Raw genomic sequence first — 22349 nt, forward strand, 5'->3', positions numbered from 1 at the left:
CCCTGGGGATGACTTCATTTCCATCTATATATATGGACATTCATTCTAAGTTTCAATTGATCTCAAACCACTGTTACCCTGTTCCAAAGGTTGTCATCCAAATCCCTGTCAAGGCCAAAAAATGATGAGAGGCGCTAGGGGGCGCACGGTCAGGATGGCCGCACACTAGTGAGGCTCCGTCCGCCCCGGAGTAGTAATCCTAAATTAATCCTCTACCTGCGGGGTCATCACTAACTGCAAACCCACTGACAGGAGTCGGAAAATCAGCAGCGACGGCGGAGCCCCTTTTTTCGGAATGCAGACGACTGGCGGACCCCAGATTGATCGCCGATCACATCGGCTGCCGGTGCGGCGAGGGATGGCTGGCCAGGCTGTGTGTGAGGGGAGGTCGTTAATGTATCTGAGGGCTGAGACTGATCACCCAATGACAGCGCATCCCTGCTGAGGACTATCTGTACCGGGCCAGCACAATATTGGAGTGGAGGTTCTGTGGAGCGGCTGTGCAGTGTGGCGGCTCTGGTGCATCAGGCCTGCAGACTGGTTGAGGAACACCTGTGCCGGGGAGCCGCTCACACGAAGTTGAAACCCCAGGCTGCTGCGGTGAGTCATGTTGGACATCTGGGCCTCTGCGGGGATGCGGTGTCTGGGCGCTGCGGCATAGTCTAGTGGTGCAGTAGCCTGCCGTGATCTGAGCGGGTGGTGGGGCCGGCCAGGTGGGATGACCGCGCTGCTGGGCGTGCCTGGGCCTGCGGCCTACTTCACGGGCGAGTTCGGAGCCCGTCTTAAGAAGTGGCGCAATCGGAGCTGGGGACAGAAGATTGCCTGCTGCCTTGAGATGCCATCACTTCCATGCATCCCTAAAGTGCTAAGTAGAGCGTGAGGCCTGTTCCCACATCCTAGATCTGGACGCTTGGTGGGGCAGTGGACACAGAAAGTGCTGCGCCCCAGGAGACGGCGCTGGGAACTCACGCTGGGCCCCTCTCTGGAGGCTCCGCTCTGCGTTGCCTGGATTGCGGATGCAGTCACTGCTGCCGGGCCTTGGGGGTGAGAGGTATCCGCTATCATCATCATCATACTTTATTTCGACCATGGGGTCATAAAAGTACACAGCACAAGAAAAACAAACAGTAATCAAAAAGAACCTAAGATAGAGAAACAATTCATATCATATGTAACCATTAAAAAGGATAAACATACATTTCAGATAGGGATGGTCTTAAAAGTAGTTAATTATCATTAAAAAATACAATACATACCAATTATTACATCACAAATCAGGGTCCATCAAGATATAAATTTAGTCCTTTTGAGCCACAAAGCATGCCAATATCTAGACACTCCAAAAACCACAACTCTGCTGATATCAGTGCTCAAAATTCTAAGCAACTCCAAGTAGTGGCCAGGGCCTGCAATCTTACAAAGGGGTATAATCCATTTTTCCCTCAGTGATTTGTAGCTGGGACAAAAAAAAAGCAGATGGACAATGAATTCAGAACTTGCACAACAGGCCGGACATAAATCTTTGTTGGCTAAGCCCTTAGTCCATTTTGGCAAAAAGATTTGAGGGGTAATGTTTTATACCGAAACTGAAAGAAATGTTTCCGGGCCAGGGGAGGGACAACTTCGTCCAGTGTATCCTCAAAGCGGGGGACACATTTAAAATTGAGGAAATTGATTGTCAGACTGCCCTCGACCTTGGATGTAGCTTGCACAAGTGTGGTTTCCCAGAACAATGCCTTCAGAGTGGACCTGGATACAGAGGACATGTTTCCCGGGTCTGACCAGAGACCCATCATTCCAAGCCTCTCAAGTAGTTCCTTCAAAGTTCTAAACCAAGGAATTGAGGTGACCAAGGGAAGTTTTAGTAATTCTAAAAGAGGTTCCCGATAAGAGCTAAGTTCTTCCACAGTCCACAGTCTATGCCAAAACATCAAAAGTTTATAACTAATTTTATGAGCCAGCTGCCTGTGTGCTAAATCAATATAAAGAGGCACCAGTGGAGTACTTGCTGGTAGATCTATCAGGGATCTAAGAAAGCAATGTTCTATTGGTAGCAAGGAGTTAATTGGACCTGTTCCCCACAGTTCAGCCCCATATAGAGCGCCCCCCAGGATTTTTATATTGTAAATTTCGAGAGCAGGTGCGAGCTGCCTTGAAGATGTCTTTATGTGTATTTTACCTAGATTAGCGGTCTGGTGTATAAGTTGCATCTTCACCTTTTCAATGTGTGGCTCCCACTTAATTGATGGAGTCAGGCGGATGCCTAAATAATCAAAGGCATCGACACGCTCCAGGTTACTATTGCCAGCTAGCACCTGTCTTTTATGGGCTTTGGCCTTTCCTTTCCTGAAAATCATATATTTTGTTTTAGTTTCATTCAGGACCAGGCCCCAGTCATGGCAAAACATGATAAAATCATTTAAAAGCTGCTGGAGACCCTCTGGTGTCTTTGCAATTAAAAGGGTGTCATCAGCAAAGAGAAGAGCTGGAATTCTCTTGTTGCCAATTTTTGGGGCATCACAGCCATCTCTATCTAAACAATTAATAACATCGTTGATAAAAAGAATATAAAGGGTGGGGTCAAGGACACCCCCCTGAAGGGGCAAGGACACTCCCCTGCCTCACACCACACTGGACAGGGAAGGTGTCCATAAGTTGATTGTTTCCACCCCATCTAACCTGAGCTGTGTTAAAAGAGTAAAACCTAATTAAAACATCTAGAAGATTCTGTGGCATGCCCTGTTTCTTAGGAACCCTCCAGAGATTGTCACGTGGGACTAAGTCAAATGCAGACCGTAGGTCTACAAAAGCCACGTATAGCTCACCTCCTTTTATGTGTACTTCCTTCCAATATATACATAATAGACGGAAAGTCTGGTCCAGGGTACTGATTTTGGCTCGAAAACCAGCCTGGACGTCGCTCAAGACACCTGCCTCTGTAATCCAGTCCAGCAGCCTAACTAAGATCTGCTTACAAAATATCTTTTGCAATGAATCAATGAGGCTAATTGGTCTGTAGCTGGACGGGTTTGCTCTGTCCCCTTTTTTGTAAATTGGGACAATCTCTGCATTTTTCCATGAAGGGGGAACAGAATTACCTCTAAGAATTGAATTAGATAATAGGTTTATATATGAGCCCCATAATGTTGCATCCTCCTAATAGAGGTCATTCGGGATTCGGGATTCGATCAGGTCCCGGAGCGCGGGCCAGGAAGCAAGAGGCTATTGCTGCTTTGGTCTCTTCAAGCGAGAGATGAAGAGGTTTACTCACTGTGACTTCTTTAAGTGGGACTACCTCACGCCCCCCAATTATCTCATCCCTGGATTCGTACAAGGTGCCGAAATGAGTTTCCCAGTCCTCTTGCTGAACTGTGAACTCTAGGTTTTTTTTGTACCCCTTTAGCCAGTACGCAGATTTACTCCAGAAGCTTTTTGCATCTCTATCTAGGAGACCTCTCCGCAAGGATGATCATAGGGTGCCCTCCCACTCCTTCTTTGCGGATTCAATTACTTGTTTATATCTGGCTCTACAGATCACTATTTCGGGGTGTGATTTTTGCTTTACAGCCCTTAATACTTCATACTTGCTAAGCTTGCAGTCCTTAGTATACCAGTTGCCCTGTTGATCTGATCTCAGTTTTGGGCACGATCTTTCAAACTTTTGGAGCTTTCCCTTATCTCTTTGTATAACAATTTGTGGCTGGAACCTATTATCTCATCCACATATTCCACAGTAGACTTATCAGCTTTCTTAAGAAACGTGGAAACCTTTCTCTTCACTGCACCTAGTGCCTCGGGATGGGCCTCCACCCAATCCCAGTTTATTCTCCTTTGATTGTTAGAGGTATCCAGTTCGGTCCACCTCAGCGGCACACCAGCCCTAGTACACAGTAATACTCTGGCTGGGGACCCATCTCCTATGCTGCAGACAGCCGGGAAGCACACAGACGTGGCCGGGCTACGGGATTGTTATAGTGATAGCCTGCTCCCATCCCATGTGGTCCCGTGTGTGAGTGGACCCCACACCTCCCTGATCCTGGGCTGCTGGACTCGTGTACTGATGCTTGTACACCGCCGAAGGGCCTTTGGGAATCTAGCCCTTGTGGAACGCTTTATGGACATTGCACCCACTCGCCGCGCTTGCTGACCCACTCAACCCCTCCTGGAGCTCTACAGGGCGCCTGCTGTGTGTTCCGCAGCTGCCAAAACAGAAATGCACTATCCTGAGCGAGGGTCGCCCGTTAACCGTCCTCCTGCACCGCTGCAATTCACCCCAACCGGCACAAAGATGGGGAAGCCCGATGGCAAACAGCTCAAGCTCTCAGTCGACACCCGGAGAATGCCCAGAGGGCAGCCTTCAGCCATGGAACACGATGGTATGGGGCAAGAGACCCAAAGAACGGATGAAGTGGACATGCTCCATACAATGAAGACTAGTTTCACCTCGATTGAAGGGAAAATGGATTACATGTGCACCAGGATGGACCAGATCACCCAAAAAATAGAAAAGCAGGACGGCAGAATAAAGGAGGCCGAAACATGTATCTCCACCCTTGAAGACGGTCATGAACAGGCGGCCGGGCAGCTCACAGATACTGATCGGCTTCTCAAAGTGATCACTGCTAAAAACGAGGACATCGAAGCTCGCTCACGGTGGAATAACATCCGCATCACTGGAGTTCCGGAATCAACCAATACTGGGAAGCTGGAGGACTACATCGAAAGGCTGCTCACCACCTGCTTCGGGCAGGAGTCTTTCTCGCATATGCTCATCGTGGCGTGGGCGCACTGCACATTGGAGCTGAGGCCCCCTCCGGGGGCACCACCCCGGCCCATAGTTGCCAGAATGCAAAACTACCGTGACGCTGCTCTACGCAGAGCAAGAGAGCTGAAGAAGGTGATCTTTGAGAACAATGCAATATCTCTCTACCCTGACTTCACTCTCACCGTCCAAGAGGCGCGGAAGAAATTCTTGCCCATTAAAAAGAAGATGCAGCAAGAAGGGGTGGAATATGCCATGCTCTACCCCGCCCGACTAAAGATCACCTACGAGGGAAGACACCACATCTGCAACACTCCACAGCAGGCGGCGGACTTCCATAAAAAATCTGTCCTGGCTGCCAAGAGAGTGACGCGATCCCCGTCCAGCAACAAGGACAGAGCGGCGCATCCTGAGGAGATCTGGAAATTAGGCTGCGACCATCCTGCCCAGCACCAGAAGGTTTGCAGGGGGACATTGCACACATGGCCGTACACCTTGAGTGACAGGTAACGTTACATGTTGTTATTGAGTGGTCTCCTGAACTGGCCCCATCTTCAGATTAAGACAGTGTCACCCCAACAGGAGCTACACCCTGCTATCCAGGGCCCCCTCCTGCATGACATGTCAGAGCGGAAGATGCTGCCACGCCCCCTGGAACCCACGCCTCTGAGGGTGCTCCCCTTTTTCTTAGGACTGGGAACCGAACTGTTAGGCTGTTGCCTTTGTTGTGGTTACATTGGGGGGATAGTTAAGAAATGTTTTTTAAATGACCCCCAGACCCAATTCCTATCTATCCAATGAGTTGTATGTGCTCCCATGTCATTATGTACGCAAGTCTGCACATCACTCATGGCTTGTAGTTCCATTTCAGGAACGAAGCAGTCTTTGACTGGGGGAACTGTGACACAGTTTCTTTGGGGCTTTTGGTGTCTGTTGGGAGGGGGTGGGGGCAGGAAAGCATGTACGACAAGTTGGGGTTGCTGATGTGGGAGGAGGGGTGGGATATCAAGGTGGGAATTTCTAAGTCTGCTCAAGACAGTTGGCTATGTAGGTACAGCACATACTTTGAAATTGACATCTGTATACAACACATGCAAATGCACAAGTCACTAGGAAATGGCGGGTGAAGGCCAGCGGGTTGATGCTACGGTGCACATGGGTCTCCTCACCTGGAATGTTAGGGGGCTAGGGGACCCCAGGAAAAAACGGCACATATTAGCTTATCTAGACAGGCAACGAGTCGGCATTGCTATGCTGCAAGAGACGCACACCCTCCCCACAAAATAACCCCAGTTTGCCTCTAGGTGGGCCTCTCACAGGTACTCCTCCTCGTACTCAGTCTTCTCGAGAGGTTTAGCTAGCCTAATCAAAAGAACGGTGCCATACACCGAGGAGGGATCTACAGTTCACCCCCAGGGCAGGTACTACATGACATGGGTTAGGCTGGGGTCCGCCTCCATTACACTAGTGTGTAGCTAGGGGCCTAACGTGGACGACGAAGAATATTTCATTGCCTTGTAGGCGCGCATAGTGAACATAGGTTCAACCCATCTCATATGGGGGGACTCCAACCTAACGCCTTACCCTGCACAAGACCAATCCAACCCAATGCCGCATCACTACACTAAAGTGCAATGACAACTGCAACAAATAATGACGGATAACCTGCTGGTTGACGTCTGGCGCCATCACCACCCTACCCAACATGAGGGAATGTTCCACTCGGCGGTACACAACACCTGGTCGAGGCTGGATATGTGGCTGGTATCTCTGGATATATCACTGCACACCACCTCCACTCGTCACTTAGCGCACACATACTCGGACCACTCCTCGGTGCTCATGCGGCTGACTCCGCTGGGCTCACCAGCCCTACACTAACTATGGCATCTGCAACCCACAGCAGTCCTTGATGAGGCCTTTTAGACTGAACTGGGGGACACTTTAGATGAATTCTTACGCCTCAACATAGGCTCAGTGTAGTCATTAACCACCGTATGGGAAGCGTTGAAGGTTACAGTTAGGGGTCACTGCATGGCCAAAACGGGAGGTGTCCTAAAAGCCATTCGCAGTTGCACTTCCATTGCTAATCTAGATCGCCAGATCAAGCAACAGGAATCAAACACTCAAGAGACACACGGAAGCCCTGCCCTGGCTAAAATACACCAACTCCTTACAGAGTATCAAGACAAAGCAGAACGGGAATGCCTATTCCGTGGTAAATATCACACAGCGCGCAGATATGGGGAGGGGGAGCGTCTGGGCAGAGCGCTAGCAGAAACCATCAGACCACCTAAAACAGCAAACCATGTGCGGTCCATCCGGGATGGGGAAGGCATGATACACCGGGATACCCCGACTATAATGGGGGTCTTCATCATCCACTATCAAACACTGTACTCTACATGCGCTGCGCGTCAAACCTAAACCCCGCAATACTTGCAACAGATAGAATTAGCCTGGTTAAGTAATAGCCAGCAAGAATTCTTGGCTGCTAATCTCGGGGTAGACAAAATCAGAGAAGCCATTATGCAAACAGGGAATGGAAAGGCGCCAGGACCTGACAGCCTCGTCATCGAATTTTATAAGATGTACATCGATGTGCTTTCTCCCTTCCTGCAAGAGGTTTTTGAAGAAGCGGTCCAATTGGGTACACTCCCGTCCACCATGCGCAAAGTGATGCTGGTCTCACTACTGAAACCAGAGAAACTTCCCAACTCCCCAGACTCGTACAGGCCTCTGTCCCTAATTAATTGCGATGTCAAGATATTAGCCAAAGTACTGGCAAATACGCTTGCGCTTTTAATGGGCAACCTCATCAGACCGGATCCGGCTGGCTTCATTCCTGGCCGGTCAACTTCCCACAATTTACGGACCCTCTTCTCCATAATGCATGGTATCGACCAGGAGGACAAGGCGGTGGTGGTCTTCCTCAATGCCACCAAAGCTTTCAACTCCCTGGAATGGGGGTACCTCTTGCCGGTGTTGACACATGTGAGATTTCCGCCTGGATTCCTCATGTGGATTAAACTGCTCTATCATAGTCCCTGCGCCACACTGCTCCTGAATGGGGAACGCTCCCTGGCTTTCAACATCTCCAGCGGGACGCGGCAGGGGTGTCCTCTCTCACCCCTGCTATTCGCGATAGCAATGGAGCCGCTGGCAACCATGCTACGATAGCACCATAAGCAGTATGCGCTGGACTACCCTACGAGACCAGTTCTAATCTCGCTCTAGGCGTATGACATTACACTCTATGTGCGGGACCCCACAGATGGTTTAAATCCCATGCTCCGCAAAATAATACCATTCAGGGCCTACTCGGGCCTCACTATTAACTGGGGTAAACCTCAGGTCATGCCTCTCACCAGTTGTACCGCCCCCTTCCCAATGGACTACCCATTGCAGTGGTGCGCAGACGAGATCCGCTACCTGGGCATCAATATAACCAACGATAAAGATGAACTGATGAAGGCGAACTATGGCATGGTTCTTAACAAGGTGGAAGACCTGATTACCAGATGGATAGCTCTGCTGCTTTCCCTTGCAGGCCGTGTCGAGTTAATGAAAATGGTCATCATGCCAAGATTTTTAGTTCTCTTTTTAAACATTCCCTTCCCACCTGGACGCCCTTTTTTCGTAAAATTGAAGAGCCAGCTTATTCGTCTAGCCTGGGGCGGGAAACAGCTTCGGATGAAATGGAGTACTCCTACTCTACCGTTCGCTCAGGGACGGTTTGTAGCGTCCGACCCGGTACTTTATTATCTTAGTGCTCAGGCACATTATGCCATGTATTGGTTTGAGCCAGGGCCTTCATGACACATCTGGCAGTGGAGCAGGGACTTATGGTGCCCACGCCTACCGTTGGGTTCTTGGGAACGGACGATAAAACAGCTGGAGGAAAAAGGTCCACGGTAGCTTGCACCAATAATGCCTAGCGCGCTATAGCTCGACGGTCTCAGATTACCATGCTATAATCCCCGTTACTTCTCCTACGAGTTCAACAAGCTCGACCGGTAACGCAGGAAGATATCTGTAAGCGCATGCTTCTCAAACAGGGCTTGAACACCTGGGGAGACATGTACCACTCGGGGCATTTCAAGGGCGTAGCAGAGTTTTTCTGAAACACCCCCCCCACTACCATGGACCGACTCCTGTATATCCACTTGCAACAGAACGTTAGAGCCGTCACGCCTGCATTTCCAGGGGAACCCCCCACACTGCTTCCACTGCACCAAATGTTGCATGCCGGGGTACCACATGCCGTGTTGCATATTTACAAAGCCACTATAGGGGCAGGGATGTACAATACTCTGAAAGCAAAACAGGGATGGGAATTGGAACTAGGGTATCCAATTACGGAGGAGGCCTGGGCATATTGCTGTCAGCAAACTGAATGTATCACAGCCACCAGTAGATTTAGGATAATACACTTTAAATGTATCCACAGAATGTACTACACCCCAGTGAAAATGTATAAAATCTATTTGCGAGACAGCGACAAATGCGATCGCTGCCGGCAAGAAGGAGCGGGGTTTTTACACGTTGCATGGGAAAGCAGGCCTATAGCGCAATACTGGGATGAGGTGGGGGCGGACCTAGGAGAAATGATTGGAGAGCAGCTTGAGCTCACCCCTGAAATGGGTCTCCTAGGATACCTTCCCGAATACACAGGTGGTACTAAAAGATTCCTGGCAATAGGCCTCCTCATAGCCAAATGAAGAATTGCATGCAGGTGGCGAAGAGGCAGGGCACCTAAATTTAAAGACTGGCTCGCAGACCTTACCTACTGTTAGGAACAAAACACCATATATGCAGAGCTAGTCCTACCCCGCTCACGGCCCCAGGACATTTGGGGGCCCCTCTCTCCGCCTACCTCCTGAGACAGACTGCAGATATCACAGACGATAACACCTCACAGACATATATTAGCTGACAGACCAAGACCGACAAGCTACAAACAAGCAATTTATTGAGCCCTTCATGCCAAGGAGAGATATACTGGGTTGTGTACTGATCTTTTCTTTTTTACACCCATTGCTTATGCTGTACTGATGTATTCATGAAACACAAATATAATGCCTGCCTTGAACTGTACGTGTTTTGTTCCCAACTCAAAATGCCAATAAACAAATAAAAATTTTAAAAAAAGGACTAAAAATGATCTCTTCCTTGTTCAAGAATACTTCTTGTCAGTGGTGTACAAACTTGGTTTGTCAAATCCAGCTAATTATATTTCCAGGCACCTGCGGCCTGCCATGCCAAAAGATTCCTAATCTGCAACTGAGACAGAAGAATATATACGTCTAGTACTGGAGAGGGTCTGACCACTTCTAGTAGCTGAGGAAAGTGGCTACTCTTCCTAACCATCCTAAGGGGACGGATCCTGAGGCTATTGCATGCCGTCCACCAAGGCATTGCTAAGAGCAAGGCCTGATTATGAAACTAAGTGTGATTCCTGCTGCTTGATGAGCTAGTAATGAAAATGTTGAAGGATTGAGCAACATTCCAAGTGGACCGCGCATCCAACCCACTCGCACTGATTTTCCCTAAAGATATTCCACAAGCATCATGAAATTGAGTGAGTGTAGGCCTTGGCAGCCTGCTATATGGTAGACATCTCCTGGTAGTCCTCAGCAATTGATCTAAGTCACAGAATTTAAAATATCTACCCACCATGTCAACAGATGATGTCATCCTTACAATATGGAAGATGTTAACCATCCACAGCTTGACTATAGACAGACAATGGGCCCCCATTTCAGAGGCCAGAGTTTGCTGATTACTTAGCGTTCTTATGAATAAAACACATAACAATATCTCCTCAGGCTACAAAGTAAAACACCATTTTGTTTTAACTTTATTTACCAATTTTCATCTTATATTTAGCCATCATGTTTAACAATTTCTCAGTGCAGTAATACAGACACGTCAATTTCAACATAACTATGCTCTGACCACTTATTTGTTCAATAGAGTCCCAAACAGTGACCACTGCAGTCCGTTCCACTTATCTACATGCAATCAGTTTCCACAGTTGCTTCATCTGCATACATCTAAAATGGTACACCTCTATCTCCACCTGTAATTCATCTCACCCGGTGGAGACAATACCATCAGGGGTCTGTGACACTGGTGCCGTCTCTTCAGTTGAATAAAAATTCTTTAAAGGGCTCCAAATGTCCTTAGGCCATGACGTCGGGTCTCATAGGATCTATTGAGTTGAGTTTGGCCTGGGACATATATGCTCTCCATAAGAATTTAAAGTGCATTAAAGTGTAAGAGTTTGTGTTTACTGTTTAGGGAGACTTCTTTAATTTGGGTACAACAAAAAGTCCAATGTTCGCCCTCTATGGGGTGGCCTAAATCTCGTTCCCAGATCTCACGCATCTTAGTATCCGTGCTAGGGATAACTGTCATGGAAGCTTTGTATAATTTAGAAATAAGATGGCCTTCCTCTTTGTGTGTAATGAGTAAGGTCAGTGGTGCGAAGGATTCAGGCTCAAGGGGAAATTCCACTACCGTAGCCCTCAGTGTGCTGTGGATTCTATTGAGTATGAAGTGATCCATGAACCTATCCTCTTCAGTGCTGGAAAAAACATGTCCCCTGGGAAAAAATCCCCCATCATATCTAAAGTACATCTGCTAAGTGTGCGTCTCACAATTTTTTCTTCAGTGATGAGTTACCATGGGTTATTCCCAACTGGTATGGCCGAAGAGTATAATGAGTGGTCTCCCGTCACTTGTGTTAAATTCCTCCATGCCCAGCTAGCAGTGGACACTGTCTGTATGTCATGGGGATCTCTAGGAAACCTCTTTGGCAGAATCGTTTTAAGTGAGGCCGGTAACACCAGGTCAGCTTCAGATCTGGAGTAGGGAAGATGTGCGTCCCGCTGGTACCATGAATGCGCAAAGCTGCATTGCGCTACCAAATAATATATCTGGAAATTTGGGATCCCCAGTCCACCCCTCTCGTACAGAAGGGTCAGCGTATCCCAGCTGATCCTAGCTCTGCCGCCACCCCATACCAATCAAATCAAATGCAATCAAATTTTACGGAAGAAACTGTTTGGGAGCGGGATGGGAATATTCTGGAACAAATACAATAATTTGGGGAGCACTGCCATTTTAGTAATGGCTGGTCTACCTGCCAGTTAAAGGGGGAGTTTGATCCAATGGTCGACCTGCTGTTCCAACTTGTATAGTGCTGGAACATAATTCCGTAGAATAATTTGGTCAACTTCTTTGTGAATTTGTATGCCCAAGTATCTGGTGGATTCATCACACCACGCCAGGGGGAATTCACATTCTCATCTGTTTGCTCCAGATGTCAGTGGGAACATTTCCGATTTTCCCCAGTTGATGCCTAAGCCAGAGAATCTCCTGAATCAAATAATCTCTCTTATGAGCGGTTCTAGGTTCTCCTGCGGGTGGTGGACATACAGTATGATATCGTCTGCGTAGAGTGAAATAAGTAGGGGGCCTGTATTAAGTTGGAGACCTCTATGAAGGTGTCTCTCCTGTAAATGTCTAACCAGGGGGTCTAATGCTATAATGAAGAGCAGTGGCGACAGCGGACAGCCCTGACTCATGCCACTGAAGAGTCAGATTTGGGTAGATAGTGTGCCATTAATCCTGAGCCTGGCTGTTGGAGAAGTATATAGCAGTGTAACGAGGTCAAGAAATGCCACTGGTAACCCCATACGGCACTTAAGAGTGGGGGAGAAAGGCCACTCTAAGGAATAAAATGCATTTTCCGCATCCAATAACATGGCTGCTGCTGGGACTCCCGGTGCTATCAGTTGTATGACGGCAAACAGCGTGCAAAGATTTAAGGTTATTGACCTATGCGGTACAAAACCGGACTGTGCGGGCGATATTATTTTGTCCAATAGCAACACCAATCGCAATGCTAACATTTTCGCCAAGATCTTGTAGTCAAGATTTAATAAAGAGAGTGTTCTATACGATCCACAAAGGAGTGGATCTTTTCCAGGTTTGGGAAGCAAGATAATCACAGCTTCCCTCAATGTTGAGGGAAGGATAAGTTGTTCAAGGGATTCGTTATAAACCTATAAAAGGCAAAGAGCTAGTGTTTCTTTATAGGCCTTATAGGCCTTATGAAAATTGCCCGTGAATCCATCGAGCCCGGGGCTGTGGAGCCATTCACAGCTTCAATGGCACTCATTACCTCCTCACTGGTAAACGTTTCTGCCAAAAATTGTTGAAGTACTTTATCCATCAATACCAGTGTGATTTGCTCCAGGTAAGTTGTGCGTTCCTCGCTACGTTGCAATGTACGGGTCGTGTACAACTTGGTGTAGTACTCTAGGAATTTGTCCTGAATATCCAGGGTACCAGTCAATACCTTCGCCTGACTGGATCTGAGACAGGCAATGTATGACCGCCCTGTAGGGGGCTGCAGGAGTCTAGCTAGCGTACGGCCTGGTCTCTCTCCCTCCATGTATCTTCGCGCCTCGGCATACTTACTAAGGAAGTGTGTCCCCCGATCTGCTGCCTCTCTAAACTCAGTTAGCAGTGTCAGACGTCTACTTTGTGAAGTCTGCACCCGCCCCGTGGCCTGTGCTTAATCAAGTTTGTTTATCTGTTGTTCAATATTCGCTAGAGTACGCCTAAGATCCTTTAATACCCCGGCATGCTTAGGAATACAAACCCCCCGGATATATTCCTTAATCGCCTCCTTGGCAAAAAATCTGTGGGGGCACCATATCGCCGCGGAGGGGGAAGCTGCTGTTTTGGGCAAGTGTATTTCTTGGATAAGCGTGACATCCACCTTGTGGCGTTGCAGGTACATTAAAACTTGCTTGCCCTTTCTGGGATTATTTAGGCCCCTTACATTCCAGGTGCACAGTGTTAAGTCAGAGAAAGTAGCCAATCTACCCCCGGTAGCCATGGTCTGAGCATAAGTCCAAGACTGCTATCATAGCATTGAAGATTATATATATTCTACATTGAGTAATGAACAAGAACATAATGGCAAAACTATATAACCAAACAAACACCTCCCTCCCACCCCCCTCCCATCCCTGCACCCCAATACGCAGGGAGATCCCCAATTGCTCAATTTTCGAAGTACAGCATGAATTTCTCCACACATGCTGAGGAGTTGAAATTAACATCATACACTCGGGTGGTAAAGTACAATCAAATGTGATACACACTGGGTGGCGAGCAACGCCACGCCGTCCTTCCCAACTTTGAGAAGATCTCGGAAAGGTATGTTCCTTCAACCATTTCAGTGATTTTTATACAATTAGAATAAGACAATTATGACAGATCTACTAATATACTAAAGGTAGGTCTCGGTGTTGCTTCATTCTAGGGAGAACAATTCCATGCTGGTTGCCAATCCGCTGTGGGTTGGGGAAACCCCCTGCTGGCTTTTTTGCTGGGAGCCGTTGCGCCCCTTATAGCTGCGGCAGGATTCCTGAATGTCTGAGGGCGTGTCAAATATTGTACTTCTCCCTTCAATGTCCACTCGCAGGTGAGCTGGATAAATCATGCCATACTACAAACCATGATTACGGAGTGTTGCTTTCAAGCCAGTGTACTTTCTTCTTGCCTCCTGAACCATGGCTGTGAAGTCCGGAAATAGCATAATGGAGTTGCCTTACCAAGATAGGGTGCCCTGTTCTCAGGCCAGCCATAGCGCTGTGTCTCTATCTCGAAAATGTAAGAGACGGGACAATATTGGTCTTGGTGGGGCACCAGGGACGGGACGAGAACCCAGTGTGCAGTGCGCCCTTTCTACTAAGAATTAAGGGTGGGCGTAGTTCGCGAAGTAGCACTTCGCGAAGCTACGCAAAGTGAAGTTCGCACTACGCGAGCTACGCGTAGCACTTCGCGAACTGCGAAGTAACATGTTCGCACTGTGCAAGATGTTGTTTTCAATGATTGCACAGTGCGGGCAAGCAACCGGCACTGTGCAATCATTGAAAATGGCATCTTGCACAGTGCGAGCTGTAGTTTTCTGCTGCTCGAGTAGATTTTTACTCGAGCTGCAGCTTTCTCAACGCGAACTGGTAGTTTCTCATCGCGAGCGGTCGCGAGCATACGCGACCCCTCGCAATGAGAAACCTGACCTTCTCGCGTTGGGAATCTCGCCGGGAGGTTTATTTTCCATGCTCGCGATCGCGAACAAGGAAAAAGTCTCGCCAGGATGTCATTTTGCTTGCTCGCGGTCGCGAGCAAGCAAAAAATGACCGCAGCACTACGCAACACTACGCTACGCGTGTTCGCACTGTGCTACGTGCAGTTCGCGTAGTGCGAAGTAGCGCGAACTTCGCAAACTACGCGAGCGTAGCGTAGTGCTTCGCCCAGGCCTACTAAGAATGTGTGGGTAAAGGGCTCCCTTCCGAATAGATCTGCAAGGAGCGTTTCTACAAATGTGTCTATTCGGCCAGTGTTGATGGACTCGGAAACCCCGTGAATTTGCCAATTGTTTCGCCTGCTGCTCGCCTCTCAATCTTCAGCTTTCATCGCAACAGTTTTCAGGTGTTTTTCTACGTATTCCAGGCGCTTCACGGGTTGTTACGCCCCATCTTCCAGGTCAGATAGTCTGCCCTCTACTGTGTCTAAACGCCGCTTGTGATCGTCCAATCTAATTCCCATGGAATCTAGGCGCTTCTAGAGAGAGTCAAAGCGGCTCATCTAGCGCCTTGAAGCTGGCTTTCAACTCCAGCATTAAGGCATCCAGGCCCGAGGATACGCACTCCGTTCGGGTCGCCTCAGAACCCCCTTCTGGCATGCCTGCGGTAGGCGCTGTCGGTGCTCTGCTTTGCTTGGTAAATTGGAAAACCTTTTGTTTAGGGTCCTTGTGCACCATTACGTGAGTCCAAACACAGGTAGTGTGTGTGGCAGTCTTTGCTGTTACTGCTCCAAATAGTGGGGAGTGCGCCGCCTTTTGCCCCACTGGGTTGTTTCTCAAGTTAGCAGTTGCATGTGGCAGCAGCCGCCGTTTTCTGCGCGGAGTATAATGAGAGAAGTTGCAGTTATTTTGCTGGGATGTCCCTCAATACGCTCAATCTATTTACATTATGTCCCAGCCGATCCCAGTTTCAACTAGTGCCCTCCGCCAGTAACTCCGCGCACACTGCACCGTGCTCAGCTTCTCAGCTCCTTACAATAGATATGGCGATCGTTAGAGTAATGATGACAGCCCTCGTCTGTTTGCACGCGCACCTCCAGGGATAGCATTTATGCGCCATGTAACGTGGCCCCGGGCTCAACTGTGGTCACTGTCACAGCCACTAACTGTGCCTCCGGGCGTCATAAACTCACGCTGGGGCCAGCTCTCGGGTCCCGCAGTCCGGTCCCGACAGTCGGGTGACTGGTTGCTAGGATCGTGCCAGGATGTCGGGACTGACGGCGGAGCTTCAGAGCTACACGGCCATCTTGGTCGGTAGCCTGGCAATGCCCCAGTAAAACACCATAGAAGCAATACACAGATGTTTTGAGAGAATTGCCCCAAAAAACCTCATCTCATCGCTGGATGCAGACCTGCTCAGTTTTGCATAGGACGTTTCATGGAAGGCACTATCAGCCATCATCCTTCATGGACTCCATTTGGACTGGATGAATCTGCCAGCCTGCCACACCAAAAAAGAGGCATTGACTGCACTACTGCATGTCGCTGAGCTGGACACTCAGAAATCAAAGAAGGAGGCTGGGTACAAGAAAGAGATCGCAATCCAGGCAGCGAGATCCACCTACTATTTATACCACTTCTCTAGGGAGAGTACAAAGAGAAAGCCAATGTAATCTTGTAGCTCTCTAGTTGTGAATTTACCCACATTGTTTATGACTGTTTTCTTCACATTCTTAACCATCTCTCATCTTTCAGTTTTCTAGCTGCGGCAGTGCTCCTGTCACTGCTATATATGTTCTCTTTCATTGCGCTAGTTTTCGGAAGGCCATTTATTGGCATGGCCCTTGCTGGATCCTCTGTATTTTCTTTTCTGTCCTCTGTTACTGGGCCACTTTCATTAGCTCAGTCCCTTCCACTTGTTTGGAACAGATGGAATGGGAATCTTATATGCACTTGAATGATGGCTTTAAGAATTCTTGTTTTCTGTTTTCATTTATCTCATCCTACTTTCACTTGGACACCAAGTGGGTCATTTTTTGGGATGGCCTTTTGCGTCACCTTTTCTCCTTGCCTCTTTCGATTGCGTGGGCTACTTGCCCTGAATGGAGCTGTATAAGTGTAGACCATTGTTCAATCCTGAACAGGAACATGTCAGCACCATCTGATGGACTTACGGAAACTGGAGACATATTGATTCCCTTTCTTTGCTCTCTCTCTCTCTCTCTATCTCTCTTTCTCTCGGTGACACTGTTTCTCCCGTTGTCATTTTTCACCCATTCCTGCAGAGGGTCTGCTTTCTGCCTTAAATAAGCAAATTTTATGAAGATTCGAAGTACCACATGACATCTAATGCATTGAATTCTGGCAGAGTGTGTTAATGGGTACACAGCGGTGTCTACATGTACTAAAACAATATGCCTGGTGTAGAGACATGATTAGTTCCTTGTGTATGAATTTGCTAAGTAGTGGGCAGGCGCGCCTGCTCCGTTTGAGCGGAGGAGCGTCGCCCCTCTGGTTAAAAGGCCCCTTCATGCCCCAGAATTGAAAAATAAAATGGTAATAAAGTTGGTTTATTACCATTTTATTTTTTATTATAACCCTGTCCTGATGCTCGCTCAGGAGTGATGCCGCTCCCTTCAATCAAGGTGCTGCTCTCACAGCATGAGAGCAGTTCCAGGATTGGTAAAGGCACTTCTCAAGGGCTTGTGCTGCAGGAAGAAAACATGCAGTGAGGAAGAGGTCGGATTCGTACATGTCACAGGTAAGTGCTTTTTATTTTTTATGTTTACCCACCATCCACCACCCATTTGCCCGCCCACCACTCCCCATGGATGCCAGCTGCCACAAAAAAGAGCATCATTTCAAAGCATTGGGGAATGTAGTAGGTTCATAAGATTTCGAGTTCCATCTCTTTTCAATAGGTTTTAGTCATGCAGGAGAGACATATGGGTGCCGATTACGATCCTGTAAAAAAATTCCCCGTACGACTCATATCCGGTCTTTTTACCGTACGAATCGTACAAGTGCCGTCCAAACTGCCAAGTACGATTCGCATGGGAAAAAGTCCGTACGAATCGCATTGGGAATAATTCCCCACACGTCCTCGGGTCGGAAAATGTGTCCAACACATCCTCGGACGATTTACCGTACAAATGTGAAAAGTGAAGTCCGACCGTGCAAGTACGATCCATCCCGTGCGTCCGATGTCACAACCGTATGGAAAAAACACCGTCCGCTCCGAACTCCCATAGCAACCATAGAGACATGTGCCCGCATACGCGCCCAACACCCCCCCAGCCCCGTATGTACGCGCCGTACCCCCCCCAGCCCCCGTGAGTACGCGCCGAACCCCCCGTGTATGTACACCCGTGTACGTTCGAGTCGTACCCCCACCCGTGTATGTACACCCGTGTATGTGTCGAACCCCCCGTGTATGTACACCCGTGTACGTGTCGAACCCCCCGTGTATGTACACCCGTGTACGTTCGAGTCGTACCCCCACCCGTGTATGTACACCCGTGTACGTGTCGAACCCCCCATATATGTACACCCGTGTACGTGTCGAACCCCCCGTGTATGTACACCCGTGTACATGTCGAACCCCCGTGTATGTACACCCGTGTACGTTCGAGTCGTACCCCCACCCGTGTATGTACACCCGTGTACGTGTCGAACCCCCGTATATGTACACCCGTGTACATGTCGAACCCCCCGTGTATGTACACCCGTGTACGTGTCGAACCCCCCTGTGTATGTACACCCGTGTACGTTCGAGTCGTACCCCCACCCGTGTATGCACGGTGCGTACCCCCAGCGCTACGCGCTGGGCGTACGCACCGTACATACACGGGTGGGGGTACGACTTGAACGTACACGGGTGTACATACACGGGGGGTTCGACACGTACACGGATGTACATACACGGGTTGGGGTACAACTCGAACGTACACGGGTGTACATACACGGGTGGGGGTATGACTCGAACGTACACGGGTGTACATACACGGGGTTCGGTGCGTACTCACGGGGGCTGGGGGGGGTACGGCGTGTACCGGGCCCCCTATTCTGGTCGTTTCGTGGCGTACTTCGCTTTTCCGGCACTTTTTGGGTGCCGTGAAAATATTGCCGTCCGGACTGCTGTCGGTTCGAATCGTACTTCCTGGGTCGTGAAACGCTGCCTGACAGCGTCCCGACGTCACGTCGGAGCATTCCTGGATCACATTCGTATGTATATTTTCGTCGGACGGTGTTTTTTACGATTCGTACGGAAATGGTGTTTCCGTGCGAATCGTACTTCCATGTTTGTACAGTTTTACAACCGGGTACGAGTCGGACGGAGAAAACGCTCCGACCGACGGTTCGTACCCGGTTTTTCCAGGATCGTAATCGGCACCATTGTGTGGACCCTATCTGCAGACTAATCTACTCATTCTTAACAACAAAAATAAGAGTGAGAAGTCTGGAAAAGGGCCCGTTCCTCTTCCCAAATAATATTATGAAAAACAAAGAGAATGGGTCTTTTTTTTTTAATTTAGCCTACACACATCCTTCCCCTCATTTAGGGTGGATGTATCAAGTGTCTACACTGCCTGGGAAACCCAAAGGTTTTGTAAAAGAACCCTTACTCACCTACCTTGTAGGTGACATGCTTCATCATAGTATTCCCACCCTGGTCGCCAAATGTTTCTAAGGTGTGCTGCAACACCCGATTACATTGTAGCTGGTTGTTTTTGAGGGTGAGGTGGTGATAGTGAGTGAAAATTGCTCAGGTGTAGTGTTTTAAAACTGGCTCAAGTACTCTTGAACATTTTGAACTTAGCTTTATTGGTGAGAGTATTGGTCAATGTTAAAATGATGAAGGATATGTGGAGGATTTAAATTTGACCTTCCTATCCTGTGAGAGGTCTACATGTTTCAGCAATATTTTTATGTGCCCATAAGGGTCAGATGGCTTTCATCAGGACCAAAAGGGAAGCTGGGGTGCACTCTAAGGCATACAGTTGTGCCATGTATTGTACTTACAATCCACAGGGACTTCGCCGTATCGCTTCCATTATCCGTGAAGAAAAGTGTGAGTAAAAGCACCTTATTAACCTACAAACATACAAGCAGTGGTAAATTTCAACTTGGATTGTTGAGGGCGGCAGACCCTCCCAATCCAAGGTTCCGTGATATGCAATTCCATTAATCTTAGCCAGGTTTAAGGGTTTTCATGCGCCTGAATTTTAGCTTCGTATTTTAATTAGAATCATTGTTACTCGCAAGTTCGTTATCTTTATTCAATCACCAACATTTAAGAGACATACAAGACTGACAGACATGTGGGCAAAATTTTCTATTTTCATGTGTCTATCTTAATTGGCATGCAATTAAGTGGATCATGTGAGATTGTTTTTAGAATATTTGTTGTGATAGTAATGGATTTGTTTTGTTTTTCACAATGCACATACCAATAAAAAATGCATTGCAGTATAGAGCAATTTGTGCTTGTCATTATCCGTTAGGGCTCCACTTCCTATGCAATCATCCTATGTGCCAATTTTACCCGGCTGACTATGCTCATACACCGTTGGGAGGCATTATGGGCATGTTGGGTATATCATTTGCAAGTTATAGTATTTATCTATTTGTTAAAGAGATGTGCATCTATAGTTAAGAATCTGGAGAGATGTGCATTTGTTTAAAAAAAGGGTAGTCGTAAATACTGACTTCAGCGATGGCAGCTACTTGCCACCTGGGATCGGCCAAGGGGTGGACCCTGTAGTCACACTTTCGTCTCCTCGTTCACCAACCTCTCATCCTTGTAATTTACTATGCCTTATCCCAACTAAATTTGTCAGCCAGGGCAGAGTACAAAGGTCCACTTGACAAAACGGTGCATACAGTGCTTAATTTGAGCTGGTTGTTGAAGGTGGGGCCCACGGCACTCATTTTTGGGTACCACCACAAGAGAGAGAAAAACACACAAAGTGAAAGAATGGGAAGAGAAAGACGGAAAACCTTGGCAAAGGGAGAAAGCAGGGATATAAAAAGAGCCTGTAATAGTGAGTTGAAAGGGCTGGACGTGTTTGGTGGTGATTTAAAGAAGCATGAGGTGGAACCAGACTATGGAGCCTTAATATTTAGCACACTGACATCCAATAATGGCGGCTTTGGACTTCCAAGAAAAGCTTTGGGCCCTTGTACTTATTCTATTGCAAATTAAGCACAGCGTGTATAAACTTCAGCTCTGAAATCACTTCTCACTCTTTGAAGAGACTTCCTGAGTAGTAGGAGGCACCATGTTGGGCTGCATTATTGAGGCTCAAATAAGCATTAACATGCTCAAGGATATGCACAGATGCTGGTTGTTCTGCCTCTCTAAACTAGTTGTTTTCTGTTGCCTTTTTAGATCAACACAGGTCAAGCTGACGGAACTCCCGGACTCGATCTGAATGTGGCTGAAGCCTGGGAATTGGGCTACACTGGAAAGGGGGTCACCATAGCAATTATGGATGATGGTGAGCATTTTGCATTGCATCACAGAATGGCATTTTTAGTGTAACTATAGTTGGTGCTAGCAATGTGACACAGTGACAGTTTTGACTTGTACCTCTATGTATCTACAAACGCCACGTATGTAAGTTCTTCTCTTAAACCACATACTAGCCAGATTTCTATGATTCATAACACAAAGGCCAAAAAACGTACAAACAATAAATACACGCAGCAGAGCCCTTTGCTACCAGTTAAGCATATTCACCTTACAAAACCACCAAGTGCAATGCATATGTGAGTTGTATTTTATTTATGTTTGTAGGGTGCATTTTACACCGCGTGTGAACTTAAAAGCGCTTTGTGGGTGGTCAGGTTGAATTAGTTATATCTGATTTCATTTCTCTGGAGAGGCAATGCAGCACTGCCCTTTGTAGTTAGATCCCTCGCCACCATCATAATGCATGGTTAAGTGGGTGTTGTTTGCATTTTGGCACTATGGGATGTATTGGATGACTTGAGTTTTGATAGGACCTGAGAAGGAATGTGAGGCAAGTACGGTGCACCTAATGTTTTTGCAGAAAATCATGGGATGCAGCAGAGAGCCTTAAAATAGTTGTGGCACATGCAGGATGGTACCCGATTAAGCTTGGACAGTATCAAATTTAGAAACTGTCATTGGTCTGTGACTGTATGATGTTACAACGCAAACATTTACAATGTCTGCATTTACAACGCAGTTTTTACATCGCAACATCCATTACAACACATGATTTTACATCGCATGCCATCACAACACATTTTTAGAAACTACATTTACAACGCATACCATTACATTGCATTTAAGGTAAGTGTTGGAAAGTGCAGGGGTAAAAATTACTATTCCCACTCCAGTGGGTGCAACAGTAGGTTAAGTGTTGGATACTGTGGGGGTAAAAATTACTATTTCCACTCCAGTGGGTGCAACAGTAGGGTAAGTGTTGGATAGTGTAGGGGTAAAAATTA

The 22349-nt window shown here is 47.7% G+C and overlaps 1 protein-coding gene across 1 annotated transcript in view; it reads left to right on the plus strand.

Annotated features, from left to right (window-relative positions):
- The window catches only part of PCSK2 (proprotein convertase subtilisin/kexin type 2), an 845391-nt gene that overhangs the window by 352513 nt on the left and 470529 nt on the right, over positions 1-22349 (plus strand). Inside the window, exon 4 of the mRNA XM_085612711.1 lies at positions 21262-21370. Coding sequence (XP_085468837.1) covers positions 21262-21370 — 109 coding nt within the window. The remainder of the gene's footprint in view (positions 1-21261; positions 21371-22349) is intronic.

This window comes from Triturus cristatus, chromosome 6, assembly GCF_964204655.1.
Source record: "Triturus cristatus chromosome 6, aTriCri1.1, whole genome shotgun sequence".
NCBI classification, from domain to species: Eukaryota; Metazoa; Chordata; class Amphibia; order Caudata; family Salamandridae; genus Triturus; species Triturus cristatus.